Source organism: Entelurus aequoreus, linkage group LG06, assembly GCF_033978785.1.
Source record: "Entelurus aequoreus isolate RoL-2023_Sb linkage group LG06, RoL_Eaeq_v1.1, whole genome shotgun sequence".
NCBI lineage: Eukaryota > Metazoa > Chordata > Actinopteri > Syngnathiformes > Syngnathidae > Entelurus > Entelurus aequoreus.
In genome coordinates, this window is record NC_084736.1 from 83,544,089 (window position 1) to 83,568,025 (window position 23,937).

General features: G+C 37.9%; 1 protein-coding gene across 4 annotated transcripts in view; it reads left to right on the plus strand.

The window, feature by feature from the left end:
• piwil2 (piwi-like RNA-mediated gene silencing 2) overlaps positions 1-23,937 on the plus strand; it is a 66,665-nt gene that overhangs the window by 16,483 nt on the left and 26,245 nt on the right. For all 4 annotated transcript variants that reach the window (XM_062051658.1, XM_062051659.1, XM_062051657.1 and 1 more), the window contains exons 6-16: positions 3,088-3,157; positions 6,013-6,123; positions 7,839-7,956; positions 13,140-13,264; positions 13,346-13,426; positions 13,503-13,616; positions 15,623-15,811; positions 15,963-16,047; positions 18,457-18,549; positions 22,107-22,247; positions 22,347-22,460. In XM_062051658.1, coding sequence (XP_061907642.1) covers positions 3,088-3,157; positions 6,013-6,123; positions 7,839-7,956; positions 13,140-13,264; positions 13,346-13,426; positions 13,503-13,616; positions 15,623-15,811; positions 15,963-16,047; positions 18,457-18,549; positions 22,107-22,247; positions 22,347-22,460 — 1,241 coding nt within the window. The remainder of the gene's footprint in view (positions 1-3,087; positions 3,158-6,012; positions 6,124-7,838; positions 7,957-13,139; positions 13,265-13,345; positions 13,427-13,502; positions 13,617-15,622; positions 15,812-15,962; positions 16,048-18,456; positions 18,550-22,106; positions 22,248-22,346; positions 22,461-23,937) is intronic.

The window sequence follows — 23,937 nt, forward strand, 5'->3', positions numbered from 1 at the left end:
ACAACTTTGCCAACTCCAAAGGTAGACAATGCGCCCCTTCCTCTTCTATCGGTATGTCGCTTACGTCAGTCGTCGTCAGTTGCAGTTCCAATTATTCCAGCCTTTCTGAATCCGGAAAGGACGGTTTCGGTTGTCACTGAAGCCCATGCTTTGTCGATCCATCCAATGACATCCAGAAAAGTTGCATGGCGCATTCTCCCGGTTTGTTCAGCCCTTCTCAGTTTTTATAAGTCACTGCCAATGTTGAAATGATACATTTTCATAGGTACGGAAGTAGTAGCAGGTAGCATCTTTTTTTCACAAAGCATTTCTGCCGTGACCCGCCCACGCCAAATTTTTTTGGGTTGACGTGTGTGTGTGTGACGATTGCTGATACCGTATTTCCTTGAATTGGCGCAGGGAATATAGTATTCGCACGTCTAGAATTACTGCCGGGTCAAACTCGTTTCTCAAAATAATTAACGCATGCTTGGCCTTATCGCCGGTTCATTAATAACGCCGGATCAAATTCGTTTCGCAAAATATTAATTTTATTATCGCATGTCTATAATTTTCGCCGGGTCAAACTCGTTTCGCAAAATATTTAGCATATGGCTAGAACATCTGCCGGGTCAAATTCGTTACGTCACGAGTGACGCTTTACCTGTCCTCATTTTCAAAATGGAGGAAGCTGCTTTCAGTAGTTTGCAATCGCACAAAGGAAAAAAGATAAAGAGCTATTCAGTAGGATTTAAGGTCCAAGCTGTTGAATACCGGTACAGTATGCTAAAAAGAACAGTAAGCAGCTATGTTTTATTAATATACCGTAGCTGCGTGTGTCAAATACTGTATGAGTCATTAAACCTCCTGGTGGTAGAGGGCGCTGCCGCGCTAGTGATCCTTCTTGCGACTTCCGGTACTGCAGAAGAAGTGACAACACGCAGCAAGAGATTTTTATTTATTTTTTTCTCTCGCCTGAACTTTTACTTTTAACATGGAGGATATAAATAAAACAGTTTTCTAAACAGGACTTTCAATTGAAGCAGAAGGTAATAATTAAAGGAATGTCTCCATCGAGACAGAGAGACTTTTAAAACTGAAGAAAGAAAATAATGAAGACTTCTATAACCAAGTTATTGATGCTTTTGGTCAGAAGGAGCTGCAAATGGACTCCATTTATAAGTACAGGTAAAACCATAATAACGTTTTTTTTTATTAAATCTGCTTTTCATGATGGTATGCTTACATCACACTCAAAGCGCACACCTAAATTTACCGCATTCCTTTTGGTAAACGCCGGAGTGAGAAGAGGTTTTAAAATAATTACCGCATGCACGGCCATCCCGCCGGCTTCCGGTAAACGCCGGAGTGACAGGAGGTTTTAAATTAATTAACGCCCCTGCGGCTATTCAAGGAAATACGGTATACGCCTAGTCTCTTACGTGAATGAGATAAATAATATTATTTGATATTTTACGGTAATGTGTTAATCATTTCACACAAGTCGCTCCAGAGTATAAATCGCAACCTCAGCCAAACTGAAAAAAACTGCGATTTATAATCCGAAAAATACAGTAATCATATTACAGGAATATCCTGGACAGCTATTTGGGATCTTGTGTCAATACCAGCTGATACGGGGCGGGGAAGCAAAAGAGTGGTTAGCAGGAGTTGAATAAGGTGTGTTTGCTCGCCAGGGATGATGTTACTGTTGTGTTGTTGCTTGCTACAAATATAAAAAAGTATTAGAGTCAAGTCACATACTGTGGGTATTGTTAGACTGCAAAGCTGGAGACGTTCCACACAACTTGGCAGGACCAAGTTTATTTGCTTTTGGTCCTCCGGAAGGACAGAATAAAGTGTTTGTGGTTTGCTTTCCTACAACTGCCCTTATCACATGTTTACTCCTGGACTAATGAGAGCTCGTAAAATATCTGTGCTACTTTGCTGCATGGCAACAATGCGCACCAGGGGCCGTACTTATCAAGCTTCTTAGAGTGCCATTTTACACTTAAGTCCTGAGAATTTGCGAAATTTAGTCCTACTCTCAAACTTAAGAATAAAAGCTTTTTATCAACGTTCTTAAGTCTAAGAATCACTTCTACTCTCCACGATATTTAAGAGACCTTCAGAGGTGTCTTAAGTGGTTAGGAGTTGCCAGCAGGGGATGGCACTGAGGCGAGAGAGACGTGCGCGAACGTTCAGGGAACGGAACAATGTTTTGTTTTTTTTGATGACGAGCAGCTGATCAAACGGTATCGTTTAGACAGAGCGGATATTATTTTTGTCACAGATTTAATACTTTTCGATTCCTTGTTGATTTCTGCATGTGTCTGCAGTGGGCTAGTATATATAGAGCCACCCACACCAGTTTCAAATTAGTTGCCTAATTAATGAATTGGAAAGAAAATGTTATGACAGTAGCGTATGTGTGTGGCTGTGAGGTGAGTGACGTCAGTGAGTGTGTGGGCGAGAGAAGAGAGGGAGCGGTAGCGTGAGTGCCGGCGGGGACTAGTTTGTTTTGTATTATTTTGTAGTTTATTGTCAAAATATACACTCCCATTGTCCACTTAAATATTTCCAAGATATTTCTTTATTCTTAGACAACGGATTCCCTTCCGTGATTGGTCATTTCTATGGACACAGAAATGACGTCACCTAAAATTCCGTTTACGGCACATAGTAATGTCGTAATTCAGCTCTGAGTGTGACACTTAAGATTCAGTCCTACACTTCGCTGAAAGTGTGAGTAAGACGCTTGATAACTAACTTTTAAGTGCAGCTTTCAGCGAAGAATTTATTTACTCTTAAGTCAACTCTTAGCAGACTTCTTAGGAGTAATTCTAAGAAGCTTGATAAGTACGGCCCCAGAACTGCAGTGGGGATTGGCGGATACTTTCTGTGGCAGCTGTTATGCATCCAGTGGAAATCAGGGGTAATAGGCTTACAGTGCAGGAAATAATTCTGCCGGGTTTTGTTTTGTTTTTGGGGGGCGGGCGGTCTTGCATTTACCCATATAAAGACATGACCAGGGTAATTTAGTGGTTTTATTTGAATGGAAAGAGATATTTTTTAAATGCTTTTTTGATTGAGGAATTGTGTCCCTAGCTTCCACTGTTGAAGAGATACAAGACCCCATTGTAGCAGAAAAGAAAGCAATGGAAATGGAGACAGTCCAGTAAGAATTTTATTTTTTGTCTGTTTAGTTGTTCCCTTTTACATTTACCAGCATAATACTGCATTATTTAATCGTTTATTTTTAGCAGTCTATCGCCAATTCGTGCGCATAATTGGTTTCTTGATCGAGCTCATAACCCAAAACACTCTTTTCTCAAATCAGCGTCGCCCATTGAAATGAATTGAAATCAATTTATTTGGAGCTTCTCTCCTCAAAACACCACACTTTCAACATCTTACATGCCCTTTTAAATAGAAAAATAAACTTTTACATGAGTAATATTGTTTGAAATCAATACAATAGAATACACTACAAACAACTACAGTAGTTTTCTGAAGTCATTATATAATAATGTACGGCATTTGTCTTACAAAACGGACTTCTGTGGCGTCCCCTTGGCGCTTCTTTTGTGTCAAACACACCATGAGGAGCTTCTCCATATTTTCATGATTAAAAGTAAACTACCTTCTGCGTTATGACTCCTGCTTTAGTAAGGAGAGACTAACTACACTTGAACTGCCTCCCCCAAGTTGGCTTCTCAGTCAGTCGTGTTTAAATGAATATCATCCTCTTCTCAGCATTCTCCTTCACCCTTACGTTCTTTGTTGTATGTTGTTGGAAAACACAGTTATGTCAATCTTTTAACTACAAGCTGGCGAGTAGGACCGGTTGTTCTCGGTTCATTCTAACAATCGCCAGGCCAGTCAGCAATGGGGAGGCTTGCAACTTAAAGCATAACAATCAGCTCATATCTCGAAACACTCATAAGTTGGGGTACTTGTAAATCAAGTCACCACTATATTAGTTTAAGTTCATTTATTTCATTTCAGCGTGGCTCGGTTAGTAGAGCAGCCGTGCCGTTAACTTGAGGGTTCCAGGTTCGATCCCCGCTTCCGCCATCCTAGTCACTGCGGTTGTATTCTTGGGCAAGACACTTTACCCACCTGCTACCGGTGCCACCCACACTGGTTTAAATGTAGTTAGATGTTGATAAAAGTTTCATTAAGTAAAGTGCTTTGAGTCTCTGGAGAAATATACCGGCACACGGCGTAAAGTTGGATGTTGTATTCTGTGGTAATATCAAAACTAGGGTAGTTTACACAGGCTTGAACAAGAAATACAATAATTAACGTGAAATACTTTCCCTTAACTTTCTCACCTTACTTTTGCCGAGTGCGCTGCTGTCAGGCCATTCAGATGCATGTCTTTAAACACTATAAGAGGACTATGTTTAAACATAAATATGCTGCTGAGACACAAAAAGGGACCAAACAACTAAAATAAACATGATATAGCATCCTCCTTGTTAATGTGTACTGATATTAAAGACAATATACACTTCATTGAACATGTACTATATCACTTAAAGGTGTAATGGTACACAAAAATTTCGGTTCGGTACATACCTCGGTTTAGAGGTCACGGTTCGGTTCATTTTCGGTACAGTAAGAAAACAACAATATACATTTTTGGGTTATTTATTTACCAAACTTGTAAACAATGGCATAACATACATACACACACACAGGGTCCATTGCTAGGGTTAATGTGTCAACATATATAAAATAAAAACTAAATAAGATAAGGCTCAGAATGGTTTCTTAACAAAACATTTCTACATAGAAAGTGCTTTTTATCTTTAACTATGTTATTATTAATAATTAATTATATTTACACTTAATTGAAAGGTTTAAAAGAGGAGAAAACACGAAAAAATGACAACTAAATTTTGAAACATAGTTTATCTTCAATTTCGACTCTTTAAAATTCAAAATTCAACCGAAAAAAAGAAGAGAAAAACTAGCTAATTCGAATCTTTTTGAAAAAATTTAAAAAATAATTTATGGAACATCATTAGTAATTTTTCCTCATTAAGATTAATTTTAGAATTTTGATGACATGTTTTAAATAGGTTAAAATCCAATCTACACTTTGTTAGAATATATAACAAATTGGACCAAGCTATATTTCTAACAAAGACGAATCATTATTTCTTCTAGATTTTCCAGAACAAAAATTTTAAAAGAAATTCAAAAGAATTTGAAATAAGATTTAAATTTGATTCTACAGATTTTCTAGATTTGCCAGAATAATTTTTTTGAATTTTAATCATAAGTTTGAAGAAATATTTCACAAATATTCTTTGTCGAAAAAACAGAAGCTAAAATGAAGAATTAAATGAAAATGTATTTATTATTCTTTACAATAAAAAAAATAAATTTACTTGAACATTGATTTAAATTGTCAGGAAAGAAGAGGAAGGAATTTAAAAGGTATATGTGTTTAAAAATCCTAAAATCAATTTTAAGGTTGTATTTTTTCTCTAAAATTGTCTTTCTGAAAGTTATAAGAAGCAAAGTAAAAAAAAATAATGAATTTATTTAAACAAGTGAAGACCAAGTCTTTAAAATATTTTCTTGGATTTTCAAATTCTATTTGAGTTTTGTCTCTTTTAGAATTAAAAATGTCGGGCAAAGCGAGACCAGCTTGCTGGTAAATAAATACAATTCAAAAAATAGAGGCAGCTCACTGGTAAGTGCTGCTGTTTGAGCTATTTTTAGAACAGGCCAGCGGGCTACTCATCTGGTCCTTACGGGCTACCTGGTGCCCGCGGGCACCGTGTTGGTGACCCCTGGTTTAGACAGTCCAGCGGTTGTGAGAATTTTCACTTAAAAAATGGCCTACCGCTCACTGTGTGTGTCATATTTTTAAGACTGTTGAATGTAATGGGATGGGCAATCTGGTTGGTAATGTTATGGTTTACCTAGAATGCTAATTTAGAAAATGTTTCTAAAACCTCCTCCCTTGCTGGTAATATCAAAATGATGTTGCTGTGTGTATATTTTCTCGGTTAGTACACCGCTCAACAAGGCCGGATCCAAAGGAAATCCTGTAACGATTGGCTCCAATTACATTTCCATTCACTGCAAGAACAAAGCTGTCTATCAGTACCATGTGAAATTTACGTAAGTTTCATTTACTGTGGAGTTATTCTTTATATGGACATATTTTTATACTTTAGCATACATTAAAAAATTACTAAAAATGTTGTTTGTTTACTCTTAATATTAGAATATGTTCTATGTTTTACTGTTTATATTTTTGCTGCCCTATGACAACTCTGTGAATCCATTTAAAGGCCTACTGAAATGATTTTTTTTAATTTAAACGGGAATAGCAGATCCATTCTATGTGTCATACTTGATCATTTCGCGATATTGCCATATTTTTGCTGAAAGGATTTAGTAGAGAAAATCGACGATAAAGTTTGCAACTTTTGCTCGCTGAAAAAAAAGCCTAGCCTGTACCGGAAGTAGCGTGACGCCACAGGAGCTAGTATTCCTCACAATTCCCCGTTGTTTACAATGGAGCAAGAGAGATTCGGACCGAGAAAGTGATGATTACCCCATTAATTTGAGCGAGGATGAAAGATTCGTAGATGAGGAACGTTACAGTGAAGGACTTGAGAGACAGTGATGGACGTATCTTTTTTCGCTCTGACCGTAACTTAGGTACAAGCTGGCTCATTGGATTCCACACTCTCCTTTTTTTATTGTGGATCACGGATTTGTATTTTAAACCACCTGGGATACTATATCCTCTTGAAAATGAGAGTCGAGAACGCCAAATGGACATTCAGTGCCTTTTATCTCCACGACAATACATCGGCGAAATGCTTTAGCTACGAGCTAACGTGATAGCATCGTGCTTTAACTGCATATAGAAACAAAAAAATAAACCCCTGACTGGAAGGATAGACAGAAGATCAACAATACTATTAAACCGTGGACATGTAAATACACGGTTAATGCTTTCCAGGCTGGCGAAGGTTAACAATGTTGTGCTAACGACGCCATTGAAGCTAACTTAGCAACGGGACCTCACAGAGCTATGCTAAAAACATTAGCTCTCCACCTACGCCAGCCAGCCCTCATCTACTCATCAACACCCATGCTCACCTGCGTTCCAGCGATCGGCAGAAGGACGAAGGACTTCACCCGATGCGTTTGGCGGCCCGGAGACGTAGGAAGTCAAGGTGAGGTCGGCGGCTAGCGCGGCTAGCGCTCCAACAAAGTCCTCCTGGTTGTGTTGCTGTAGTCCGCTGCTAATACACCGATCCCACCTACAACTGTCTTCTTTGCAGCCTTCATTGTTCATTAAACAAATTGCAAAAGATGTCCAGAATACTGTGGAATTATGAAATGAAAACAGCTTTTTGTATAGGATTCTACGGGTACCATAACTTCACGTTACTCTGACTTCGTCACGCGCATACGTCATCATACCGCGACGTTTCAGCCGGATATTTCCCGGGAAGTTTTAAATGTCACTTTATAAGTTAACCCGGCCGTATTGGCATGTGTTGCAATGTTACGATTTCATCATTGATATATCAACTATCAGACTGCGTGGTCGCTAGTAGTGGCTTTCAGTAGGCCTTTAAGGGTTATTTTGTCAACACTGTATTGTTAATGACTCATGAACATATAGTTAGTTTTTTAGTATCTCCATTAGCTGTCGGACGTGTCCATCAAATGGATTATACATCCTCTATTTGTACATGGAAGAAAAAAGTTAAAAAAGAACTACATGGTTGTTATAGGACACTAATGATATGTACTGAATATATGATTGCATCTAATAAAATGTGAGTAAAAATGTGTCTTTTCCAAAAAAACAGACCAAATATTGAATCCATGTCGATGCGTTTTGGCATGATGAAAGATCACCAATCGACCATTGGAGCTGTCATGGCATTTGATGGCTCAATGCTCTACCTTCCTCTGAAACTCAAGGATGTAAGTATTATATAAACATTTTTACACAAGTGGCCTTATATTTTTATACACGTACAATTTATGAAAAAGTTGGAGTAGCCACTAAACACAGATGTAAAAGACTGCGTTGTTGCGACATTACTACTAGCGTGACGTCAGCTTTTAACCGCCAGCTCTATTTCATGACCAGCCACAATAACAGCAGTAATGAAGTTAAAACGGAAGATTTACTAACTAGTTGAAATTTATCGTTAAGGCGATGCTTAAAATGGGAATAGAGCAGTTACGAGAGAATTCAACATTAATGAATCAATGTTACGGAAGTGGAGGAAGCAAGAAGATGAACTGCGCAAAGTAAAGAAGACCACACAGTTTCTGAGGGAACAAAGCGACATGGCCACAGTTGGAGGTCAAAATTGAACAGAGAGCGGTAGGTAGGAGCGTCTATTTGAATGAAGGCAACAGCGCTAGCACAGGACGTGAATATTAATCACTTTCGAGGCGGTCCTTCTTGGTGCTTTTATTTTATGAAGAGATGTAATCTGTCCATCCGCACATAAACTACCGTCTTGCAGCAACTGCCAAAAGATTACAAAGAAAAGTTGGCCACTTTCCGTGCATACTGCAAAAACAAGATCACTGAAAAGAACATCCGGCCAGAGGACATCACCAAAATGGACGAGGTTCCCCCTCAACTTGATATCTCCGTGAACCGCACTGTGGAGAAAACGGGGACCAGAACGGTGTTTATACGCACCACGGGGAACGAGAAGTCATCCTTTTACTGTACTTCTCAGTTGCCAGGCTTATGGCCAGAAACGTCCACTCATGGTCATTTTCAAGAGGAAGACTTTGCCAAAAGAAATGTTTCCAGTCGGTGTCCTCATCAAAGTTGATCTGAAGGGCTGGAAGGGAGAAAAAAAAAGATGAGTGAGTGGCTGAAAGAAATTTACATCAAGAGATGGCCAAGTGAAGCAAACTAATTCGGAGCATGCCATCATTCCGGGTGGATATGATGCTAGATATTGGTGTCCAGTGTTTCCCATAAACTGACAAGATACCTGTGGCGGTGGGGGCGTGGCTATGACATCATCGAGTAATTTTCATAATTTACTACAATGATATGATTTTCTCTAAAAAGGCTCAAAAAATGTATACTTACTAATTAATAACAGTTTTGTTTGAAACGTCCATCCATCCATCCATTTTACAATATAATTACAACACTTTATGTACATATTTATATACAGATTTGAACAATAAGTTATTCACTGAAATATATTGTGGTTCTTACAAAAAATATATCTTATAAAAATATAAAAGCCAAAATGTCTCTTAAAGCTCTGCCCCTTTAATTAGTGCATACTAAATAATTTAACTTTAGCCTACTACTACAACCATATTATTTACCAGCAACATAAAGTGAAACAGAGGCAGAGGTGTCCTGCCACAGTCAGTAACAAATAAACAGAAAACAGTAGTGGTGGTAGATAGACACAAAGCTTCATCAAACATCTGATCCACTGAACAAAGAGCTCCAAAAATCTTGATCCTACACTTCTCTTTTGTAAAGTAAATCTGAACAGCCGATATGGGCATCTACATCAACTATATGATTTGCCTGAGAAGCTGGACAGGACAAAAAAAATTTTTAAATATATTTTTTTTATTTGTGGCGGTCTTAATTCTTTCGTGGCGGGCCGCCACAAATAAATGAATGTGTGGGAAACACTGGTGTCAACAGGGCAATCCAAGTTGAGCTATATGCCAATGTATTGTGGATGCCTGGGCTAAAGTATCAGTCAACTGTGGTTCGAGCTTTCCCAAAGCCCGGAATCATCACTGAATTGGCAGGTAACAGCACTGACAATGACAAGAGGGATCCGGACACGCTGGATGCCATAATCGCTTAATTGTTAAACTCGGACACTGAAGATGAAGAATTTGAGGACAAAGAATGAACTTCAAGAATTTGACGTGTTTACAACTGAACCATTTTGAGTTATTGTGAAAAAGCGAACTGTTTTTTTTATGTTGTGAACGCGTTTAAGTTTGACTGACTGACTTATCTGACTGTTTTGTTTCGCTTAATGCGCCTTATAATACGGTGCGGTGCGCCTTATATATGAAAAAAATTTGAAAATAGACCATTCATTGGTGCACCTTTATATATAAAAAAAGTTTGAAAATAGACCATTGACTGGTACGCCTTATAATCCGGTGTGCCTGAAAAGTGCGGAAACTGTGGGTTCTTTAAAACAACAATCGTAACGTAGTAGCCTGTGGTGTCCTTGTTATATATTTATCTAAATTTATAAGAGTTTAAGTGCACATTTCCAACATATCCAAATCTTAGAAATGAAATACAAATAATTATCTGTATTGCTCCAGCACATTTTATGGGTTGAATATTTTGACTGAAACAATTAAGATTGTTTCCATTACAAAATGTATAGAGGATGTGATCAGCTTTACACCAGTGTGGGCCTATAAGCTGGGAACCATTCCTATTTCTTGCTGCAACAGTGAAAGTAACACATCTCAAGTTTTAAGAAGTTCAGCACATACAGTATAACCCCTAATCACAAAGCTTCAATTCAAGTCAGTTTAATTTTTTCTCAGTGCACTCTCATTCTTCATGATGTTAAAGGCCTACTGAAATTAATTTTTTTTATTTAAACGGGGATAGCAGATCTATTCTATGTGTCATACTTGATCATTTCGCGATATTGCCATATTTTTGCTGAAAGGATTTAGTACAGAACAACGACGATAAAGATCGCAACTTTTGGTATCTGATAAAAAAAAAAGGCTTGCCCCTACCGGAAGTAGCGTGACGTAGTCAATTGAACATATACGCAAAGTTCCCTATTGTTTACAATGATGGCCGCATGAAGTGAGAGAGATTCGGACCGAGAAAGCGACAATTTCCCCATTAATTTGAGCGAGGATGAAATATTTTTAAATGAGGAAAGTGCAAGTGAAGGACTAGTGGGGAGTGGAAGATGCTGTGAGAGCCGGGGGTGACCTGATATTCAGCTGGAAATGACTACAACAGTAAATAAACACAAGACATATATATACTCTATTAGCCACAACACAACCAGGCTTATATTTAATATGCCACAAATTAATCCCGCATAAAAACACCTGGGTGTTTGTTATGCTAGCTCCTAGCTACTAGCTTGAGCTAGTTATAGCTCGAGCGGGTAATATGGACGGGATCCTGTATATATAACCCGCCAATACAATTCAAACACCTGCACAACACACACACTCACATGACACGCACGTACTGGCAAGCAATCAAATGTTTGGAAGCGCGCGGGTGGGACCTGATATTCAGCTGGGAATGACTACAACAGTAAATAAACACAAGACATATATATACTCTATTAGCTACAACACAACCAGGCTTATATTTAATATGCCACAAATTAATCCCGCATAAAAACACCTAGGTGTTTGTTATGCTAGTTCCTAGCTCCTAGCTACTAGCTCGAGCTAGTTATAGCTCGAGCGGGTAATATGGACGGGATCCCGTATATATAACCCGCCAATACAATTCAAACACCTGCACAACACACACACTCACTCAGCCCAAACAACCGTTCACCTAACCAAAGGTTCATAAAGCTTATATATTTAATCAAAGTTACGTACATGACACGCACGTACTGGCAAGCAATCAAATGTTTGGAAGCCGTGGGTGGGACCTGATATTCAGCTGGGAATGACTACAACAATAAATAAACACAAGACATATATATACTCTATTAGCCACAACACAACCAGGCTTATATTTAATATGCCACAAATTAATCCTAATGTTAGCTCCTAGCTACTAGCTCGAGCTAGTTATAGCAAGCGATCAAATGTTTGGAAGCGCAGCTGTGTACTCACGTTATCGCAACTGTGTATCCAAATCAAAGTCCTCCTGGTAAGAGTCTCTGTTGTCCGAGTTCTTCCATCTTGACTGCATCTTTCGGGAATGTAAACAAAGAAGCGCCGGCTGTGTACGTGTTGTTGCTGACTTCCCTCGCAAAATAGACACTTCGCACCGACAACTTTCTTCTTTGCTTGCTCAGCTTCTTTCTCCATAATGCAATGAACAAATTGCAACAGATTCACCAACACAGATGTCCAGAATACTGTGGAATAATGAGATGAAAACAGAGCTATTTCGTATTGGCTTCAATGGTGTCCGAATACTTCCGTTTCAATGATTGACGTCACGCGCATACGTCAACCCTCAGAGGCGTTTCGAACCGGAAGTTTAGCGGGAAATTTAAAATGTCACTTTATAAGTTAACCCGGCCGTATTGGCATGTGTTGCAATGTTAAGATTTCATCATTGATATATAAACTATCAGACTGCGTGGTCGCTAGTAGTGGCTTTCAGTAGGCCTTTAAGCCTAATAATGTTCACTGGAGCTTCTTTTTCGTCCTGCGAGCTGGTCTTGATAAAAAAACTTAAATTTGGCACATGTTGGCACGCCAGACTTGAACGCATGTTAATCGTGCGTCAAAAAAAATTGTACAGTTATAGGAAATTATAGTTAATTCGTTATAATCGTGTTAACTTTGACCTTTTTTTTTTGGTATGTGAAAATGACAAATGACCTTAAAGTGCAAGTATTACAAAGGCTCAAAAATATGGAGGTTTCCTGGGTGAGCACAAAATGTACATTTTACGCATAGATTACTTAACATGGGATCCATCCTTTAGCCCAGTGGATATTTGTTGGCGTGTACTAGAGAAGAACACATAACCAACCACTCTACCTGTCCACTCTGAAAAAATATTAGTGTTGTGAAATCGCAATTAGCAATAATTTATCTTTTTCTGTACCTATGAAGCTTCTCATTCATCCAGGCTGTTGTCATCTCAGGGCGTTCAATCATTCGCAACTGGACTGCTTGGTTTGTCTTGGAAGACGTTTTACCGCTCATCCGAGTAGGCTTCATCAGTTTGTGCACATAGACTTAGATTGGTCAGATCAAGTCCAACGATCTTTTTATGTTTTCTATTTTTCTGCAATCTTAATTTTGTTTGTATTTTGAATGTATTTATTCTCTTAAAAATCACATTGTAGCCTTTAAAATGACTGACACAGGTTCCAGATAGTGTTGTTTTGTTTTTTCATGTTCTGTTAGAAAATCTATGATAATGTATTTAAACGTACCATTTGGTTAATGCACAGGAGGTGGTTCTCAAGAGTGTCAGACGAACTGACAATGAAGAAATCCAAATAACAATTCAGATGACAAAGATTTTGCCACCCAACTCTGATCTATGCATTCCTCTCTACAATGTTGTACTCAGGAGGTAAGTAAGCTTTTGCATTCTGACTTTTGTGAAATATATATATTTACAGGTACATTTATTTGTTGTTGTTTTTCTCACAAGGGTCATGAAAATACTTGGACTGAAGCTAGTAGGGAGGAATCATTATGATCCAGAAAGTGCTGTACTTCTTGGAAAACATCGGTCAGTAGCATGTTGATCTGTCATCGGGGAGTACTGTTCAAATTAAATGTATTATTCTGAGTCCATCTTTATGTAGCCTGCAGGTGTGGCCAGGCTATTCAACAAGTATCAAACAAACAGACGGGGGCCTGCATCTGTGTGTGGATGTGTCTCACAAAGTCTTGCGCAATGACTCTGTGCTGAATGTCATGTAAGTTAAAACTGCATTAATAGCACCAAGCAATTAACAAAAAATTTAGAATGTGAGTCAAACGATTTGTTTATTAAAATAAATGTATACTTATGACATAAAAACTAACAAGTCAAGTAGTATTGTTTCATCATCTGAAGTCTATCAAATCATACTTTGGCCACCAATTTTTAAACAGGTATTGTTTAAGTACATCTTACATATTAAAATGGATCAATGCCAACATATTAGGTCATTTATGGTTAGATAGGAGATCCCAATTTCTAACTTGCCCTTTACTATGCAAATTCTTACTTTAAAAGTATTACTATATGCACTACCTTAACAGCTTGGTGGGGATTTTTGAAAATAATTGTGTCCTTGCTCTCTTCCTGACAATCCTGATTTTCTGCTTAACAAAAAAACATTGAAATTTCCAACATTGCATGATAAGAGAGTCAGATGCCTTGGAAGATATCATCAATGGGAACAGTTTTATCTCTTTAAAGACTTAAAGGCCTACTGAAATGAATTTTTTTTATTTAAACGGGAATAGCAGATCCATTCTATGTGTCATACTTGATCATTTTGCGATATTGTCATATTTTTGCTGAAAGGATTTAGTATAGAACAACGTCGATAAAGTTCGCAACTTTTGGTCTCTGATAAAAAAAACCTTGCCCCTACCGGAAGTAGCGTGACGTTGTCAGTTGTTCACTCCCTCATATTTTCCTATTGTTTTCAACGCAGCTAGAGCTATTCGGACCATTACCCCATTAATTTGAGCGAGGATGAAAGATTCGTGGACGAGGAACGTTAGAGTGACGGACTAGAATGCAGTGAAATACATATTTTTTTTCGCTCTGACCGTAACTTAGGTACAAGCTGGCTCATTGGATTCCACACTCTCTCCTTTTTCTATTGTGCATCACAGATTTGTATTTTAAGCCACCTGGGATACTATATCCTCTTGAAAATGAGAGTAGAGAACGCGAAATGGACATTCAGTGCCTTTTATCTCCACGACAATACGTCGGCGAAACGCTTTAGCTACGAGGTAACGGGATAGCATCGTGCTTTAACTGCATATAGAAACAAAAAAATAAACCCTTGACTGGAATGATAGATAGAAAATCAACAATACTATTAAACCGTGGACATGTAAATACACGGTTAATGCTTTCCAGGCTGGCGAAGGTTAACAATGCTGTGCTAACGACGCCATTGAAGCCTACTTAGCAACCGGACCGCACAGAGCTATGCTAAAAACATTAGCTCTCCACCTACGCCAGCCAGCCCTCATCTGCTCATCAACACCCGTGCTCACCTGCGTTCCAGCGATCGGCAGAAGGACGAAGGACTTCACCCGATGCGTTTGGCGGCCCGGAGACGGAGGAAGTCAAGGTGAGGTCGGCGGCTAGCGCGTCTGCTCTCTAACAAAGTCCTCCTGGTTGTGTTGCTGTAGTCCGCTGCTAATACACTGATCCCACCTACAACTGTCTTCTTTGCAGCCTTCATTGTTCATTAAACAAATTGCAAAAGATGTCCATAATACTGTGGAATTATGAAATGAAAACATAGCTTTTTGTATAGGATTCTACGGGGTACCATAACTTCCGTTTAACTGACTACGTCACGCGCATACGTCATCATACCGCGACGTTTCAGCCGGATATTTCCCGGGAAATTTTAAATGTCACTTTATAAGTTAACCCGGCCGTATTGGCATGTGTTGCAATGTTAAGATTTCATCATTGATATATAAACTATCAGACTGCGTGGTCGGTAGTAGTGGCTTTCAGTAGGCCTTTAATAACACACTATGCAATAAATCTTAACCAATTCTTGGAATGTATACAAATCAAATCTGAATAGCTGAACAGGGACAAAAAAAGTATATCAAGTGCAAAATAGGTTTTAGGGATTAACTAATTATCAGTGTAGCCTATATTCATTGAGTGTTTACAAAGTCACATGCATACACACATTTTTTATCTGATACACTTTGGAGACTTTCTTTTTCCCAGGAACATTCTATACCAACAAAGCAAAGAGAAATTCAGAGATGAATGTAGCAAGGAACTCGTTGGTAGCATCATCATCACCCGATACAACAACCGCACCTATCGCATTGATGCCATCGAGTGGGACAAGTCGCCCAAAGACACCTTCACCCTGATGAATGGCACAAAAACTTCATTTGTGGACTACTACAGGTACTTTCTTTGAAGTGGTCAACATTGAGCAGAAAACATTTATGTTGTAGAGGTTTCTAAAAATGTGTTAAATATTATTCTCAATACTTTTTTTTAAATTAGATTTGCTGTTTTTAACTTTGAAGTAATATATTTTGTGAATGAACCACAGCAAGAACTATGGGATTACTATCAAAGAGATGGACCAACCTCTTCTCATGCATCATCCAAAGGAGCGGTCTAAACCAGGCGGAAAGGTTATTTTTCTGTCTATTTGCTGTGGTACAACACACTCTTCACAATATGGAATATCATACTCTTATGGATTGCCTTTCCTTTTATCATGTACTTTTTTAAAAGAAAGAAAAACATCTGTAAAACATGTGTATTTCAAGCAGAAGATTAAAGGTGCCATATGTAGTAATGTAGCCAGAAATGGTACTGCAATTATGGTCAAAATTCTGTAGTCCCCTCCCACTCTCCATGCCCGAGGTTGCCAGATACGAATCCGAATCCTACTCCAAGGAATTTCAAATGGCAATCAACGAGTCCTACGCTGTAGGTTTCTCTTGTTCATGCTACTTGCAAGATGGTTTACTAAGTAATTATGCCACATTTTACTGATGTCCATTAGCCAAATGTATTTGTAAAGTTACGCAGCAATATTTTCGTCTGCAGTCGGGACAGACTGTTGGCATTACCCTGATAAAATGTCTAGTTTGACCGCACAGAATCGAAATAATTATAAATAGTGTTTCCCATAAACTGCCAAGATACCTGTGGTGGTGGGGGCGTGGCTATGGGTGTGGTCACCATGACATCATCGAGTAATTTGCATAATTTACTACAATGATATGATTTCCTCTAAAAAAGGCTCAAAAAATGTATACTTACTAATTAATAACAGTTTTGTTTTAAACGTCCATCCATCCATTTTACAATATAATTACAACACTTTATGTACATATTTATATACAGATTTGAACAATAAGTTATTCACTGAAATATATTTATTAATTGTGGTTCTTACAAAAAATATATCTTATAAAATATAAAAGCTAAAATGTCTCTTAAAGCTCTGCCCCTTTAATTAGTGCATACTAAATCATTTAACTTTAGCCTACTACTACAACCATATTATTTACCAGCAACATAAAGTGAAACAGAGGCAGAGGTGTCATGCCACAGTCAGTAACAAATAAACAGAAAACAGTAGTGGTCAAATACAAATAAGGCAACAAGAGAAGTATCCTACACTTCTCTTTTGTAAAGTAAATGTGAACAGCCTATATGGGCATCTACATCAACTATATGATTTGCCTGAGAAGCTGGACAGGACAAAAAAAATAAAATAAAATTTAAAAAAAAATTTATTTATTTTTTTTATTTGTGGCGGACGTAATTCTTTCGTGGCGGGCCGCCACAAATAAATGAATGTGTGGGAAACACTGAAATAATATATAATTATATATCGCATAGGTCTACTTTGATGGCAAGTCAAGACCAACAGTAAAATTACCGCCACATTTCGTTCAGCATAACTCCATGTTGCATCCAGCCTGACGCACTGCATTCATCTTTCAGTGCAGAGTGACATTTTATGAGCCAACCCACGTTACGCATAAATCATATAGCCTACTACCATGTCAATACACAAAGTAGAAAATCATGACATGTAATGCATTATGTTGTGCCTGATGCACATACAGTACCAGAAACCGCAATTAGCCGTGCTAATGTTTGGAACGCATTTCCTCAGCATATCTGCTTAATGAGAACGAAATAGGTACGACACTACCCATATCCACATAGGCTTTATTTGTCCAAAATATACTTTTCCCTGTCAGTTGGAATACACATCGACATAAAGGCTAACAGGCATAAATTTCCCCCGTTAGCCTTTGATTGATTGATTGAGACTTTTATTAGTAGGTTGCACAGTGAAGTACATATTCCGTACAATTGACCACTAAATGGTAACACCCGAATAAGTTTTTCAACTTGTTTAAGTCGGGGTCCACTTAAATTGATGTGTCTTTGACCGGGTTAGCATGCTAAGCATTCGTTGCACGAACATACTAGCTTTATTAGACTAGATAGTAGACTGTATTGGACAATATAGTTTACATACGAAAAGTCAATTTCATTTATTACAAGTAATAAGAAAACGTAATCAAGGAGGAAATTAGCAAGTTTCATGTCAGATGAAAAAATCTTCTCCACCTTCAATCGTCTCCATCTTTAAAAGGCATCCTCGTTTTGTTCCCGGCTTTGTCATGAATAAATTGAGAATCGTAACGCAGCCTTTTAAATATACTAAGGTCTGACATGTTTAGTAACTTTCCCAGTGGCAGTAGCTCAACGAAGAGGGCGGTGCGTAACTGGCAACCTGGATGTGACACACTCACAGACTTTTTCATTGGTCAAACGGTAGAGGACGGGCATCAAAATGAAAACAATATTTTGGGGCTGTAAATCTAATTTTAAAATAAGAATATCCCGACTGAACTACCGTTATCAGTTATAAAGGTATTCGAAAAGAAAATGATGTATTAATGCCTTTACATATGAGGGCCATTTAATGATGAAATCCTTACATATGGCACCTTTTAATATTGCTGTTATCTTGTCAGATGTAATAATTTAACAACAGTTATTAATTGCAGCAAGTCATTACTGGAGAGATCCTCATAGTCCCAGAGCTTTCCTACATGACAGGGATCCCAGAGAATATGAGGAAAGATTTCAGAGTGATGAAGGTAAATTTGATCAGTTTGTTCTTTAAGAATGAACACATTCTAATTCAATTGCTGCAACACAAATATTTTGTATGTATACAATTTTTATTCATACATTGTATTTTTATACATCACATTTCTTTTAGTTTATGTGCTATTAGCAACAAGTCGCAACAGTTGTTTTTGGCATCCAAAGTGAAAGTAAACCCTGTGAGGCTTTTTCCTCAAATGTTATGTTTTGTGCTCGCTACAATTCTAATACATCTTTAAAGGGGACCCATGATGATTCTGAACTACATTTAAAATACTTCCTTGTGGTCTAGATAATATTTATTGCATATGCTTTCATATTTCAAATGCAGTCACATTTATAACCCGGTTTTCTTTTGGTGGGGGGTTTTTGTTGTAGTTTTTTTTATGTATGTCTGCAAGCTGTTGCTGTGTGGAGTTGTTCCCAGATTGCAAACGAAACCACCATCTCCAAAATGTTCAGTTTGTCTTTTAAAAGTGTACCGTAATTTCCGGACTATAAGCCGCTACTTTTTCCCCTCGTTCTGGTCCCTGCGGCTTATACAAGGGTGCGGCTTATTTACGGCCTGTTCTTCTCCGACACCGACAAAGAGGATTTGGGTGGTTTTAGTACGCAGGAGGAAGACGATGACACAATGATTAAAGACTGACTTTCCATATACCGGTAGGCTGGTTATTTTGATAACGTACAGGCGAGCACTTTGTATTACTTTGCACCGTTGTATTATTTGTACTCTGCACGAATGCTGTTCGCCATGTCAAAGATGTGAAAGTTTGATTGAATGATTGAAAGATTTATTGTTAATAAATGGGACGCTTTGCGTTCCCAAACAGTCATCTCTGTCCCGACAATCCCCTCCGTGGTAGCAGGAACCCCTATATACTACGCTAATTACACATCAAAACCCTGCGGCTTATAGTCGGGTGCGGCTTATATATGGAGCAATCTGTATTTTCCCCTAAATTTAGCTGGTCCGGCTTATAGTCTGGTGCGGCTTATAGTCCGGAAATTACGGTACATTGTTAAATATACATATCTTGAAGACAAACTTCATCGCTATTTTTTCCAGACACGATCGAAAATAAACTTCTTAAACAGCATATAGATTCACCCGGTCACAATATTACCGTATTTTTCGGACTATAAGTCGCCGTTTTTTTCGTAGTTTGGCCGGGGGTGCGACTTATACTCAGGAGCGACTTATGTGTGAAATTGTTAATACATTACCGTAAAATGTCAAATAATATTATTGATGTCATTCACGTAAGAGACTAGACGTATAAGATTTCATGGGATTTAGCGATTAGGAGTGACAGATTGTTTGGTAAACGTATAGCATGTTCTATATGTTATAGTTATTTGAATGACTCTTACCATAATATGTTACGTTAACATACCAGTTGCTTATTTATGCCTCATATAACGTACACTTATACAGCCTGTTGTTCACTATTCTTTAGACATTTTAAATTGCCTTTCAAATGTCTATTTTTGCTGTTGGGTTTTATCAAATACATTTCCCCCAAAAATGCGACTGATACTCCAGTGCAGGGGTCACCAACCTTTTTGGAACCAAGAGCTACTTCTTGGGTACTGATTAATGCAAAGGGCTACCAGTTTGATACACACTTAAATAAATTGCCAGAAATAGCCAATTTGCTCATTTTACCTTTAACTCTATGTTATTATTAATAATTAATTATATTTACACTTAATTGAACGGTTTAAAAGAATAAAAAACACGAAAAAAATGACAATTACATTTTGAAACATAGTTTATCTTCAATTTCGACTCTTTAAAATTCAACAGAAAAAAAGAAGAGAAAAACTAGCTAATTCGAATCTTTTTGAAAAAATTAAAAAAATAATTTATGGAACATCATAAGTAATTTTTCCTGATTAATTTTTGAATTTTGATGACATGTTTTAAATAGGTTAAAATCCAATCTGCACTTTGTTAGAATATATAACAATTGGATCAAGCTATTTCTAACAAAGACAAATCATTATTTCTTCTAGATTTTCCAGAACAAAAATTTTAAAAGAAATTCAAAAGACTTTGAAATAAGATTTAAATTTGATTCTACAGATTTTCTAGATTTGCCAAAATATTTTTTTTTAATTTGAATCATAATAAGTTTGAAGAAATATTTTACAAATATTCTTCGTCGAAAAAACAGAAGCTAAAATGAAGAATGAAATTAAAATGTATTTATTATTTACAATAAAAATAAATTTACTTGAACATTGATTTAAATTGTCAGGAAAGAAGAGGAAGGAATTTAAAAGGTAAAAAGGTATATGTGTTTAAAAATCCTAAAATAATTTTTAAGATTGTATTTTTTCTCTAAAATTGTCTTTCTGAAAGTTATAAGAAGCAAAGTAAAAAAAATTATGAATTTATTCAAACAAGTGAAGACCAAGTCTTTAAAATATTTTCTTGGATTTTCAAATTCTATTTGAGTTTTGTCTCTCTTAGAATTAAAAATGTCGGGCAAAGCGTAAATAAATAAAATTTAAAAACTAGAGTCAGCTCACTGGTAAGTGCTGCTATTTGAGCTATTTTTAGAACAGGCCAGCGGGCTACTCATCTGGTCCTTACGGGCTACCTGGTGCCCGCGGGCACCGCGTTGGTGACCCCTGCTCCAGTGCGACTTATATATGTTTTTTCCCTTCTTTATTATGCATTTTCGGCCAGTGCGACTTATACTCCGGAGCGACTTATACTCCGAAAAATACGGTAGATAAACCTGCATTCTCTCCGGTTGATAGACTCCAGACTCCGCTTTTTTTTAAAAACTGCTTTTACAGCATAATGTCATTGCATGTTGCACACCGATGTAACCATGCACATGCCAAGGCTACGGGAAAATAATACTTTATCGTATCTTTTCCATGAAGTTTCCTCAAACCAAGTCATAATGTTGCATCCTTTTTCTTTCGAAGTTCAGCTGCTAATCCAGTATCATGATGGCCCAGATGTCGTGGACAAACACAGAAGTAAAAAGTATGGGGCGGCATGGCGTAGTGGGTAGAGCGCCCGTGTCAGAAACCTGAGGGTTGCAGGTTCGCTCCCCGCCTCTTACCATGCCGTTGTGTCCTTGGGCAGGACACTTCACCCTTGCCCCCGGTGCCGCTCACACCGGTGAATGAATGATGAATGAATGATAGGTGGTGGTCGGAGGGGCCGTAGGCGCAAATTGGCAGCCACGCTTCCGTCAGTCTACCCCAGGGCAGCTGTGGCTACGAAAGTAGCTTACCACCACCAGGTGTGAACGAATGATGGGTTTTTAACATGTAAAGCGACTTTGGGTACTTAGAAAAGCGCTATATAAATCCCAGGTATTATTATTATTATTATTATTATTATATTTTAGTATTTATTTAACTGACATTGAGCAAGCGCGAGGGCATGAGCGAGAAGGATGTTGGCTCGGCAGAGGGGGGAAGAGGCTTTTTGACATAATGTCCAACTATGCCCACATAACATTGTCCATCAATTTGTGACTTCATTTCTTAATGTTTTATTGGCGTGTGTATATTTTAGGACCTGACCATGCACATCAATGTAAATGGTGAGCAGCACACTCAATCGATAAAGCAACTTCTGAAGAACATGAGCACCAACCCTGACAGTCTGAAGGAAGTCACCCAATGGGGCTTGGAATTTGTCCCACAAATTCTTCTGGTAAGGCCATATTTCATCTTATTCTGCACTAATACACATAGCAAACAGTCAAGGCCAGCTTGTTTAAGTTGAATTCAATTAGTTGGTTTTCTGTTTTAGGTGAAAGGTAGAACTCTTCCCCTTGAAACAATCTGTGTTCAGACTTCATCATTTACCACTGGTGCTGATGGGTCTTGGTCCAGAGACGTCGTCAGGCTAGCCTCCATCAGCTCTGTAAGTAACAGGCACCGCATTATTGTTCAGTTCAGTTCCGTTTCAGTTTATTTCGAACATGCATTCGATACAATGTAATGCATCACACAATTCCAGTTGTTTCATTACAGCACGTCCGAAAAGGAGTAGGAAGAAGCAGAGCCTATTTAATCCAACCCCTTTTCATCCCATAGCAATTTTATCCAATTTCCTTGTTCTCTGTAACAGAACAGTGAACAAATAAATAATATAGCATAGTAAGCATACAAATATTAAATACATAAATAATTTGTGTCTCAATAAAAAAGGGAAACTGCCAAGTAGGGCTGCAACTAAGGATTATTTTGATAGTCAACGATTATCGTAACGATTAGTCAAATAATCAGATAATAAAACGTACACATTTAATGGCTCTAATTTTTCCAACAACTTCTAAATGCAGCTTAAGTTATTTTAAGCATGTGCTTACAAACGACAAAGATGACTACGGTGAATTCTTTCATAAATATTTATTTATACTGTAACTGTGCTGCTCATTCAGCTGTTACAAAAATTAACATGACTAATAAAATGTAAATTTAAATGAAAAGATACCGTATTTCCTTGAATTGGCGCAGGGAATATAGTATTCGCACGTCTGGAATTACTGCCGGGTCAAACTCGTTTCTCAAAATAATTAACGCATGCTTGGCCTTATCGCCGGTTCATTATTGACGCCGGATCAAATTCGTTTCGCAAAATATTAATTTTATTATCGCATGTCTATAATTTTCGCCGGGTCAAACTCGTTTCGCAAAATATTTAGCATATGGCTAGAACTTCCACCGGGTCAAATTCGTTACGTCACGAGTGACGCTTTACCTGTCCTCATTTTCAAAATGGAGGAAGCTGCTTTCAGTAGTTTGCAATCGCACAAAGGAAAAAAGATAAAGAGCTATTCAGTAGGCTTTAAGGTCCAAGCTATTGAATACCGGTACAGTATGCTGAAAAGAACAGTAAGCAGCTATGTTTTATTAATATACCGTAGCTGCGTGTCAAATACAGTATGAGTCATGAAATGACTCCCGCCTCCTGGTGGTAGAGGGCGCTGCCGCGCTAGTGATCCTTCTTGCGACTTCCGGTACTGCAGAAGAAGTGAACACACGCAGCCTCTGCCTGAACTTTTAACAAGGAGGATTACATACCGGTATCTAAAATAAAAACAGTTTTCTAAACTGGACTTTCAATGGAAGCAGGAGGTAATAATTAAAGGAATATCTCCATCGAGACAGAGAGACTTTTAAAACGGAAGAAAGAAAATAAGGAAAACTTCTATAAACAAGTTATCGATGCTTTTGGTCAGAAGGAGCTGCAAATGGACTCCACTTATAAGTACAGGTAAGACCATAATAACGTTTTTTTAAATTAAATGTGCTTTTCATGATGGTATGCTTACATCACACTCAAAGCGCATTCCTTTTGGTAAACGCCGGAGTGAGAAGAGGTTTTAAAATAATTA